Source organism: Leiobunum rupestre, chromosome 2, assembly GCF_980474605.1.
Source record: "Leiobunum rupestre chromosome 2, qqLeiRupe1.1.hap1, whole genome shotgun sequence".
Classification (NCBI taxonomy): Eukaryota; Metazoa; Arthropoda; class Arachnida; order Opiliones; family Sclerosomatidae; genus Leiobunum; species Leiobunum rupestre.
The window spans coordinates 41407839-41420751 of record NC_143385.1 but is presented as its reverse complement, the minus strand read 5'-3'; the positions used below and the strand labels follow the sequence as shown (position 1 = coordinate 41420751).

The 12913-nt window shown below is 36.9% G+C and overlaps 1 protein-coding gene across 7 annotated transcripts in view; it reads right to left on the bottom strand.

Moving 5' to 3' along the window:
- sick (sickie) overlaps positions 1-12913 on the bottom strand; it is a 363513-nt gene that overhangs the window by 268814 nt on the left and 81786 nt on the right. For 3 of the 7 annotated variants that reach the window (XM_090165608.1, XM_090165612.1, XM_090165610.1), the window contains exon 1: positions 4385-4962. The exons of 1 other annotated variant lie outside the window; for it this stretch is intronic. In XM_090165608.1, coding sequence (XP_090021734.1) covers positions 4385-4597 — 213 coding nt within the window. In that variant the 5' untranslated portion in view covers positions 4598-4962. Of the gene's footprint in view, positions 1-4384; positions 4964-12913 lie in introns of those variants that run through there. 3 more of the 7 variants (XM_090165609.1, XM_090165611.1, XM_090165614.1) reach the window with 2 other exon arrangements.

Here is a 12913-nt window from a genome sequence, read left to right as displayed (position 1 = left end):
GAATCCCAACCAGAGATATCAAGAGCTTATTGGAATCCCAACCAGAGATATCAAGAGCTTATTGGAATCCCAACCAGAGATATCAAGAGCTTATTGGAATCCCAACCAGAGATATCAAGAGCTTATTGGAATCCCAACCAGAGATATCAAGAGCTTATTGGAATCCCAACCAGAGATATCAAGAGCTTATTGGAATCCCAACCAGAGATATCAAGAGCTTATTGGAATCCCAACCAGAGATATCAAGAGCTTATTGGAATCCCAACCAGAGATATCAAGAGCTTATTGGAATCCCAACCAGAGATATCAAGAGCTTATTGGAATCCCAACCAGAGATATCAAGAGCTTATTGGAATCCCAACCAGAGATATCAAGAGCTTATTGGAATCCCAACCAGAGATATCAAGAGCTTATTGGAATCCCAACCAGAGATATCAAGAGCTTATTGGAATCCCAACCAGAGATATCAAGAGCTTATTGGAATCCCAACCAGAGATATCAAGAGCTTATTGGAATCCCAACCAGAGATATCAAGAGCTTATTGGAATCCCAACCAGAGATATCAAGAGCTTATTGGAATCCCAACCAGAGATATCAAGAGCTTATTGGAATCCCAACCAGAGATATCAAGAGCTTATTGGAATCCCAACCAGAGATATCAAGAGCTTATTGGAATCCCAACCAGAGATATCAAGAGCTTATTGGAATCCCAACCAGAGATATCAAGAGCTTATTGGAATCCCAACCAGAGATATCAAGAGCTTATTGGAATCCCAACCAGAGATATCAAGAGCTTATTGGAATCCCAACCAGAGATATCAAGAGCTTATTGGAATCCCAACCAGAGATATCAAGAGCTTATTGGAATCCCAACCAGAGATATCAAGAGCTTATTGGAATCCCAACCAGAGATATCAAGAGCTTATTGGAATCCCAACCAGAGATATCAAGAGCTTATTGGAATCCCAACCAGAGATATCAAGAGCTTATTGGAATCCCAACCAGAGATATCAAGAGCTTATTGGAATCCCAACCAGAGATATCAAGAGCTTATTGGAATCCCAACCAGAGATATCAAGAGCTTATTGGAATCCCAACCAGAGATATCAAGAGCTTATTGGAATCCCAACCAGAGATATCAAGAGCTTATTGGAATCCCAACCAGAGATATCAAGAGCTTATTGGAATCCCAACCAGAGATATCAAGAGCTTATTGGAATCCCAACCAGAGATATCAAGAGCTTATTGGAATCCCAACCAGAGATATCAAGAGCTTATTGGAATCCCAACCAGAGATATCAAGAGCTTATTGGAATCCCAACCAGAGATATCAAGAGCTTATTGGAATCCCAACCAGAGATATCAAGAGCTTATTGGAATCCCAACCAGAGATATCAAGAGCTTATTGGAATCCCAACCAGAGATATCAAGAGCTTATTGGAATCCCAACCAGAGATATCAAGAGCTTATTGGAATCCCAACCAGAGATATCAAGAGCTTATTGGAATCCCAACCAGAGATATCAAGAGCTTATTGGAATCCCAACCAGAGATATCAAGAGCTTATTGGAATCCCAACCAGAGATATCAAGAGCTTATTGGAATCCCAACCAGAGATATCAAGAGCTTATTGGAATCCCAACCAGAGATATCAAGAGCTTATTGGAATCCCAACCAGAGATATCAAGAGCTTATTGGAATCCCAACCAGAGATATCAAGAGCTTATTGGAATCCCAACCAGAGATATCAAGAGCTTATTGGAATCCCAACCAGAGATATCAAGAGCTTATTGGAATCCCAACCAGAGATATCAAGAGCTTATTGGAATCCCAACCAGAGATATCAAGAGCTTATTGGAATCCCAACCAGAGATATCAAGAGCTTATTGGAATCCCAACCAGAGATATCAAGAGCTTATTGGAATCCCAACCAGAGATATCAAGAGCTTATTGGAATCCCAACCAGAGATATCAAGAGCTTATTGGAATCCCAACCAGAGATATCAAGAGCTTATTGGAATCCCAACCAGAGATATCAAGAGCTTATTGGAATCCCAACCAGAGATATCAAGAGCTTATTGGAATCCCAACCAGAGATATCAAGAGCTTATTGGAATCCCAACCAGAGATATCAAGAGCTTATTGGAATCCCAACCAGAGATATCAAGAGCTTATTGGAATCCCAACCAGAGATATCAAGAGCTTATTGGAATCCCAACCAGAGATATCAAGAGCTTATTGGAATCCCAACCAGAGATATCAAGAGCTTATTGGAATCCCAACCAGAGATATCAAGAGCTTATTGGAATCCCAACCAGAGATATCAAGAGCTTATTGGAATCCCAACCAGAGATATCAAGAGCTTATTGGAATCCCAACCAGAGATATCAAGAGCTTATTGGAATCCCAACCAGAGATATCAAGAGCTTATTGGAATCCCAACCAGAGATATCAAGAGCTTATTGGAATCCCAACCAGAGATATCAAGAGCTTATTGGAATCCCAACCAGAGATATCAAGAGCTTATTGGAATCCCAACCAGAGATATCAAGAGCTTATTGGAATCCCAACCAGAGATATCAAGAGCTTATTGGAATCCCAACCAGAGATATCAAGAGCTTATTGGAATCCCAACCAGAGATATCAAGAGCTTATTGGAATCCCAACCAGAGATATCAAGAGCTTATTGGAATCCCAACCAGAGATATCAAGAGCTTATTGGAATCCCAACCAGAGATATCAAGAGCTTATTGGAATCCCAACCAGAGATATCAAGAGCTTATTGGAATCCCAACCAGAGATATCAAGAGCTTATTGGAATCCCAACCAGAGATATCAAGAGCTTATTGGAATCCCAACCAGAGATATCAAGAGCTTATTGGAATCCCAACCAGAGATATCAAGAGCTTATTGGAATCCCAACCAGAGATATCAAGAGCTTATTGGAATCCCAACCAGAGATATCAAGAGCTTATTGGAATCCCAACCAGAGATATCAAGAGCTTATTGGAATCCCAACCAGAGATATCAAGAGCTTATTGGAATCCCAACCAGAGATATCAAGAGCTTATTGGAATCCCAACCAGAGATATCAAGAGCTTATTGGAATCCCAACCAGAGATATCAAGAGCTTATTGGAATCCCAACCAGAGATATCAAGAGCTTATTGGAATCCCAACCAGAGATATCAAGAGCTTATTGGAATCCCAACCAGAGATATCAAGAGCTTATTGGAATCCCAACCAGAGATATCAAGAGCTTATTGGAATCCCAACCAGAGATATCAAGAGCTTATTGGAATCCCAACCAGAGATATCAAGAGCTTATTGGAATCCCAACCAGAGATATCAAGAGCTTATTGGAATCCCAACCAGAGATATCAAGAGCTTATTGGAATCCCAACCAGAGATATCAAGAGCTTATTGGAATCCCAACCAGAGATATCAAGAGCTTATTGGAATCCCAACCAGAGATATCAAGAGCTTATTGAAATCCCAACCAGAGATATCGAGAACTTATGAAAATCCCGACGATTCGAGCTCGGTTTAGCCCATTGCCGCCATATTAATTTTCGTTATATTAAAATGGTTATCGAATTCCAAAAGTCCTACTGTACCCAGATAAAAAGACTGAAGATCTTTCAAGAGATAAAATTAGTATATGAGAGTGTGCTCAAAACAATATTACTTAATATTTCAACTCTTTTTGAGTGTGGGGGAACTTTCCAGATATTAAATAAATAAATACATGAATAAATAAATAAATAAATAAACGATATTGGAGGTAAATGTGAAAATCCAGTGCCAAGGCCTATCTGTTCACCTTAAGAACTTGGTTAAACTTTAATATATTCTTTTCTCTCGATTAAATAGGAATTTACATTATTTATATTTTAAAGTTTTTCTAAATACCTTAAACGTTCAAAATACTGTTCAAATGCTTTGGCCATTTTAAGCTATAATAATATCAATCAAACATCGATAAGTTATGAAAATCCCAACAAGAGATGTCAATAACTTTGTGAAAATTCCAATAAGGGATTTAAATTTATTTATGCAAAACCCAACCGGAGATATCACGGAATTAAAAAAAAGAAGTAAATTTTATTTTAAGGGACTATTGTAAAAATAAAAATATATTTAACGTAACTAGCGCCATCTACCCCGAGGTTCTGCCACAAATGTTAAATTAGATGGTTGAATTTTACTTAATGGAAATGGGTAAAGTACTTTCTCTTAACTCAACCCAACCTAATCTAACCTTGAAATAGGCCAACTTTGGCGTTCGTAAAATACACAACAAATACCAAACTTCATAGTCCTTTAAATTCACGCAACAAACGAACGTTTTTCGTTTTAAAAATAATTTATTAACGAAACATTTACCTGAATAATGGACTTTTGCCTGGCAGAGGCCGAATTAGGATCAGCTTCGGTCACCTGCGAAGGGTGGTGACCTTTGGCGACCGCCCCGTGAGCCGCGGCACCCCGCGGACCACCACCACCACCACTTTGTCCACCATGAGGTGACAGAGCGAACTCTTCGGTATCACTACTGTCATCGGGAGGAGGCGCAGCCCTTCGAATGCACCCCGCCATCGACAACCACAATCACCAGCGCCCACTGGTAATCCCAACACTCTGGTCACGTGGACGCGACGACTTCCACACGCCAAAGACGCGCACCGACCAATATCCAATGCACTCGGGACGAAGCACTCCAAACCACACATCGATTCCACTTTACGAACGCGAAAACGCCTTCCCACAAGCTCTTTCAAAAACAAGACACGCGAAAATATTTAGCTTCGACGCAGATGTTGAACCCTTTGACGCTTAGCAAAACATTTTTTCGGAGAACGCGAAAAAATTCAGACTAGAACAACGACGCAAAAATTTAAAATAGAAAATCCGTTGAACTTTCCTTTGAGGCTTAGCAAAACATTCTCTCGCAGGACGCGAAAAAATTGAGACTAGTAGAACGACGCAAAAATTCAAAATAGAAAAACCTTTAAACTTCTTTCCAAAGAATTTATTTCACCGAATAAGAGTAAAAAACGATCCACCATACGGAACGGAAATCGTCGTCGAAATAAAATTCGCTAAATTTCGTCCCCGAAAACTAAAAAAAAGGCAACTAACGAAAACAATCGTCTCGTTTATGCGTTGCACGCGAAGGAACGGCGAGCGCGTGACAGTGCCGGCGCGCGCGCCCTCTCTCGTGCGGCCCGCATGACTCGCGCGCTAGCCTTCTCGACTGACAACACGGGCTCGCGACTTTCTTTTCGCGTCCCCTTTTTTACCTCCCCCCCTCGTTCCCCCGCCTTACCCGCTTAGCGATTAACAACACCCTCCCCCCTCCCGGCCTGAACGCATCTGGGCGCGTGCGCCGTTTCTATAAATAGGCAGGTAGAGAGCCCCCAGAGCCATCTTTCGGAGGACGTCTGCGCACAGTCGCGCGTTTTTGGAAGGAGCTCGAATTAACCTTCTCTTCCCGGGCGCTCGGGTATTTCCCCGAGAAATCTATCGCGCTGGGGAAAGCCCTTATTAAAGATCTGCCGCTACACGCGCGATAAAGGCCTAGTTGCGGAACCGCACGAGGGTTTCAAACCGGAAGTCTAGCGTGGAGAAAATGCTGTTTCCTTTTAGCGTATTGTTACAGTAGCGAGGCTATAGATTCCGTTAATTAATAGTTACCGAGGTATTTTACGCGCAAAACGTACGTAATTATTACCGCCACTAAAGTAGCAATAATTGAATAATTCATGAAGATCCAAATCTTTAAATGGTGTTGTAATTATATTATGTGGGAAATTATGTGGCGCGTTATGTGTTTGCTGTTTTATGTTGATAATGATTATTGTCACGAAAATAATAAATTTTTCATGATTATAATTATTTATATTTATTATTTTATTTAATATAATATAATAAGTATAATATTTAACATAAAAATAGTTATTACGGAATATATCAAATTCCCATATATTGTATTAATTTATTTATATTTAATATAATTAAAGTGTATTAAAATTAAAAATCCAAGTGAATTAAAATTAATAATCCAAGTGGATTAAAATTAATAATCCAAGTGGATTAAAATTAAAAATCCAAGTGGATTAAAATTATTAATCGAAGGGGATTAAAATTAATATTCAAAGTGGATTAAAATTAATATTTAATGTGCATGAAAATTCATATTTAATGTGTGTATAGACAAGCTTTAGTTTACAGAAAAAACGTATAAAATGACCTATTGAAATGATTTGGTAAAGACGTATTTAGAACAACAGCTGTTTAAAATACAGGGTGTTAACTAAAAAACGATACAAAGCCAATTACTCAAAATGTGTTTTATGCAAGAATTCGAAAATTGCAGGTTACATAGAGGGTGCAGGGGGACAAATGTCAATGAAAATTTCAATGACCTTGAACCAGGTCTTCAAGGTCATTCAAATTTTATCTCGAGAACCATTAGGATTAGAAGAATGGTTCCAATTAGAAATGTGTTCTACGTTTAATTTTAAGTTTAAACAGCTTTGACCCGATCTAATTTGACCAATGAGAACCCGAGAAATGTTAGACCAAACACCATAAGGTCGTGTGTGGTATTCTAATCAAGACACGACATTTAACGGCTTATAAATCGAAAACTACCAGATCTAATGGATCAAAATTGTCGTGACAATTGTAACTTATGATGACCTTGAAACATTAGTTCAAGGTCACTAAAAATTTATCTCGAGAACCATTAGGATTAGGAGAATGGTTCCAATTAGAAAAATGCACGCCAAGGTTATTTAAGTCAACTTATCTTTCACCTGAGGTAAATAAACCATTAAAACTCGAAAGTAAACGTTAATTAATTGTTTTAAGACGTACCAAGTATTTTTTAACTTTTTTGAGTTTAAATGTTTTAAACACAAAAGAAACGAAACAAGTAATTGAAATAAATAAGCAACTAATAAACGTAAGAATTATTTACAAATAATTTAAATAAATAAATAATGAAAAAACTGAAGGTTAACTTTCCCAATTCTGCCTGAGCTTCTCTGGTACTACGGCGGGGATTTGCATTAAAATACGCTAAGACAGCGACGTCTAAGTTTCCTATTTAGTTTTGTGGTTCTTTACTATTAAAAATACTTGGTACGTCTTAATTTAATTAATTATCGTTTATTTTGGAGTTTAATTGGTTTATTTATCTCAGGTAAAGTTGACTTAAAAAAAACCTTGGCGGGCATTTTTCTAATTGGAACCATTCTCCTAATCTTAATGGTCCTCGAGATAAATTTTGAATGACCTTGAACTTATGTTTCAAGGTCATCATAAGTTACAAATTTCGAACTCCCCCACTCGGTTTAGAGTGTCACGACAATTTTGATCCATTAGATCTGGTAGTTTTCGATTTATAAGCCGTTAAATGTCGTGTCTTGATAAGAAAACCACCCACGACCTTATGGTGTTTGGTCTAATATTTCTTGGCTTCCCATTGGTCAAATTAGATCGGATCCAAGCTGGTTAGACTTAAAATTAAACGTAGAACACATTTCTAATTGGAACCATTCTTTTAATCCTAATGGTTCTCGAGATAAAATTTGAATGACCTTGAAGACCTGGTTCAAGGTCATTGAAATTTTCATTATCATTTGTCCCCCTGCACCCTTTATCTAACCTGCAAATTTCAAATTCTTACATAAAACACATTTTGAGTAATTGGCTCTGTATCGTTTTTTAGTTAACACCCTGTATAAACAATACCTTTTCCCCATAAAAAAACTCAGTATAAATACTAAACTATTAAAATCTCTTGAGATGTTTCTGATACAATAGTGGTTATCTTATTTCGCGAGGCTGGTTACACACAAAAACAGCGTTTCATAGTTATTGATTTTACAGATCCAACGATTAAATTTTAAGTATTTTGATTTGCCTTCCACAAACAAGGTTATATATTTACTAACCGTAATAGTTTATTAACTGTTCTGTCACTTTTATCTTTGGAGATAAATCAGATCAGCTCGGATACTTGGATACAATTTGAGATCGTATAATTTTTGTGAGGCCAATAGAAAAGACAAACTTGATTTAACTAACTTCAACTGCACGTTTAACACTTAATGGACTTGCTATAATTATCCATACTAAGTCCAAAAACTTTAGTGATTTTTTACTAGGCTTATATATTATATCATAAGTAACATAATAACAATTAGAAAAAATTATAACCGAACTGATATTCAGAGCTATTGCGCAATCAAGGTTTAGTTTCAGCACAGAGCCCCCTGGTGTCTTAAAATGGCCAAGGCGAACTACCAAGGACATACGCTAGGGGACGATTTTCTGGTGATGACGTCACTCCGTGAGTAGATCTCAGTTAAATATTCCTCAAACTGACAAACTTGTGGAGCAACATTAACATTAATCAGGAATCCATGCCTCCTTACAGTGGTCAGAAACATTTTCGGTTGCCATGGCAAATCGAATGGGTAGTGCAACGTCTCCTTTTGGTAAATTTCCTATCTCATATAGGTCTACATTACGGGTGACTTTGAACAAAATCGGCAATAAACACCTCGGGTACTCTCCTCGTTAGGGAAGGAATCCATACCTCTACTTGGAATGCTTATCCTGCCTTATCGCGTATGGTAAGATCACTGACGGCTTTGGCCCCGCCTACGAGAGATAAAATCCCCTCTGCGCGCGCTCCCTGCTAACGCCAAACCAGGCAGCAGGATAATGCGAACATTAAGGTTTGGGTTCGTGTGATAGGTTAAAAATCGAGGTAACCAGCGTAAAAATGTAAACTTAAACAGTATTTAAAATCCCTACTGCTTGGTTTCGCGCTTGTTGCAGCCTAGTTCCAGAGGCTAGTAGGCCACACTTTGAAGCTCACTGGCGCTCTTTTAACTCATCGTAGGAGAATGGGGAAAAAACCGGCATACTTCTCAACTTATCCCCTGCAACTCCTTAACAATTTTGCATCACCTTTTGAAACACCCTGTATTGTATATATCACAATACATACATATAATGTATATATCACAGTCGGTCTGAATCGATTTGCAAACCGACCCCCGAAGTTTCTAACAAGGCGTTATTGTAATTGGAAAACTAATAATAAAATTGGTGCCGTGCACCATCGATTTTGTATTAAGTATTGGGCGTTCCTAAGAAACTGCGTTAATGTAATAATTTAAAGGTAGGCGTGCTAGCTGGGAATATTTCGTTTATTTTGTTTCGGGGTATAATCGAAGCAGCCTAGTTCAAAGTTATTTATAACTCTAGCGATATTTCTTTGCACGATGCAACGTAACGAGGCAAACTCACGCGAAAGGCTATTAGCCATAATCACATTATTTTGAACCGAGAACATATTAATTCTTACTTTGGGATAATAAATACGTTGAGAAGATAAATTAATAAATTATTGAGAGTGGGTGAAAATACAATCAATTCAATAAATTTAAAAAATGATTAAAAAGAAATATTAGTAAAATTTTGTGTTTAGTTTTTGTTGTAATTTAAACCAATATTAAAATAATTATAATTTGCAGAAAACTTGTCTTAAAGGATAACTGTCACCACCCTAAAATTGGATAAAAACCATTTAAATGGATAGAGGACGTCCGAAAATGGTTATACAAAAAATTTCATGTTAATATTTCCAGTATTTGATTTGTTATAAGCAATCAAATTTCATGTTTTATCCCCCCCGACTCGAGAATCTCAGAACCGCTTGGTTGAACCTACCTGCAGCGCCATCTCGTGAATGAAATATTTCCCCCCCGGTTTTATCGTTTTTCGGTCGGAACTGTCGTCTGCTACGACATTCTTCTTGGCTTTTTAACCTAGTTATATTGGTAGATTGTAGTTAATCGTGTTTTGAATATGACTTACACGCCGCCCTTTCTCAAATTTTTGCCGCTTCATTCCTTTAGCGCTGCACGTAGGTTCAACCGCGATATCTGAAATTTTTTAAGCCGTTTGATGTAGGTTGCGGAAAAAGTTGCGTAACTTTTTAAATACTTTTGTAATAACTATAAAATTTCAGGGACATAATTATTAATATATTTTCTATCTTTCTGTAAAAAAACCTCGTAAATTTTGGTTTTGGTGACAGTTCTCCTTTAAAGTGTTTGGACGAAACCATAAGTTCTAACAGTTCTTCGGTTTTGCGATCAATAGACGCTTAAATAAAACCTGTTCAGCGATTGGCCTAGACGTAGTTATACAGAGAGCCAGGACATACTTGTATTAAAAGCGTTATATTTTAAAGCGCGCGCTCTATTAACTTCCGCCTTACAAATAAAACTAACTAGACTATTTTATTCAGTGACTCGAGCATGCGCGTTGGTTATGAAAGAAACAGAGAGCGGCATTTATTAAATACCGATTAGTGCTGAGAAGTAAGTTACATTTGTCCAGAACTTGATTTGAACTACACTTAAATTAATTTTTAGAAATATATGATGCAACTTTAAAATGAAAAGCTGTCGATTTTTTCGGGTCCATAAAATACTGTTGAAAATTTTAATAAAATGAATGAAGTACTTTAAAAATGTAATAATCAAATACTGAGCAATTGAGTAACTGACATTTTATAAACAACTTATATCTGTTTGGAAATTTATAATTCATTTTTTAGGAGTACAAATATTTTCAGAAATCCGTGAGATTGAAATGAAATAAAATATTATAATAAATTATTTCATAATAAAATAATAGTAAAAGAGACGGGATACTACATGACTAAAATTTAAAATTTTTAAAAAAATTTATTTTTGGCGAGCTTTCGAACCGTAGTTCGTTTTCAAGCCGACGTCAAATATACAACATTTAAAATTTTTACATTTAGTCATGTAGTATCCCGTCTCTTTTACTATTATTTTATTATATTAAATAAGCCATGACTGTGAAAATTAAAATTTACGATAATAAATTATGTCGCTACCCTATTTTCAAAAAAAAGTATCTCTAAAAGTTAAATTTGAATAAAATATAATTGAATGCGTTTTTAAAAGTCTATAACTTTGGGGACTACTTTTAACATTCTTGTCATAATTGAAGGTTAAAATACGCTTTCGAAAAACCTTAAACAGTCTAGTTACTTGATTATGGAACTTAGAAGGTGCTTCGAAACCTTTTTTTAATGGCGTGATGTGGTTACTAAAAAGCTTTTTTTTTAATTTAAAGTATTAAATAATAATAAATTTATATTTATGGAATAACTTCAATTTTAACCTTGAATATAAATAATAATTATTGATGATAATATGTTATGTTCCATAAAAACCGAAAAATGATAAATAACTGAAAAAACAAAATTTCTATGGAACATTCCTCGTGTAAAATTGAATGACCTTGAACCATTTCTTCAAGGTCATCCAAAACTATCTCAAGAACCGTTGCGTTTACGGATTTGGTTCGAATTATAAAGTTGTTTGTCGTCATATTATTAGTTCAAATAACTTTGAGTTGACAAAATTTGAAAAATCAGAAGCCGAAAAATTAATATTATTAATAATAATATTACTTGTGTTGTTAATTTTCCGCAAACCGGAAAAATAAAAAATTGAAACATAAATTACTTTTTAAGGGTTTTTAATGTTTTTAACTTTTTATCGATATAAAATGTCTAACATCAGTAAACATACTACAAAACATTAATAGTGTTACATTGTTAATCAGTTTAAACTAGTCTAAAGGTTAGTTTTATGAAAATTACGGAAATTTTACGGGAAAAAGGCCTCGGTGATTTTCCACGGAAAATTTCCCGACTTACAACACTAAATATTACCTTCCTACGCTTGTCAGATATACAAAATTTAGCGCTAAAGGTGTCTCAAATCCATAAATATCATTCTCTTCTACATCAATAAATACTTTCTATGAAACAAAGCACGTTATAAACAACGATTCATAAGCGAGAATTCAAACAAATGTACCTCCAAATTGAGCTAGTCGTCTAGGCGTTCCCCTTACACGTTTGAACGTACACGCTTAAACTCTGTTATTATGGTATTATAATGATTATTACTATAGGCTTATAATTAAGGGAGCGTTTGGCAGTTATGGCCTGTCGACGGGTGTCGTTTAAGTGCCATTAAAACGCCAGGCGGCGCTGCGGGGCATTGTTTGACGCGGCCAGGTTGGTTGACGCCGGTCAAATTACCCGATGGTCGATTGAACACGGAATGGCCTATCTCTTCTAACGTCGGACCCAGAGCCGACTGCGCTCGCCGCCTAAAAGCCAAATTCAAGCAAGTCGAGATACGTTACTTTTGTAAGGTGGGGTGGCGGAGGGTTTAGCACTTTCGCCTCGCAACAGAGGAGCCGGGTTCGATCCCAGCTTGTGGCACTGGGTGAAAACTCGCAACTACTCTTTCTGCGTTGAGTTTGCATGTTCTCTCGCCTCTCGTTAAAGGCCGACTACATAAATCTTCGGTTTACTCTGTCTTTCACTGGAAGTAAGCTTACTGCAATACACGTGTGCCATGCAGTCAGCCTACTTCCAGAGTTCTTCGGTTTCTCCTTCCATAAAACCTTGTTGAGGTAAACGGTAATAGTAAGTGTAGGCAGCTGGCTTGAAGAGCTTGCCACCATCCTCCTACGCGTTGTAACCCGGCCACCTGAATAAATGGCTTTAAAAGTCGCTAGAAGATTTAGACCTAAGGTGGTGCCTTGGGTATTAGCAGTACTAAATGAACCAAAGTTACCAGACTGCTATACTCCCCATGTTGGAGGCGTTTTTCTTATGAAGTTACATTTTTACCACGAATTTGAAATTTTGCGCGCTCCTAGGCCGAAATAAAAACTTTTTGTTTTTATGGAACAATTTTTTTTACATAGAAATAGCTATACCCACAATTCCCAAGTACAATTTATCGCGTCAAAAGACGGGGATGGAAATTA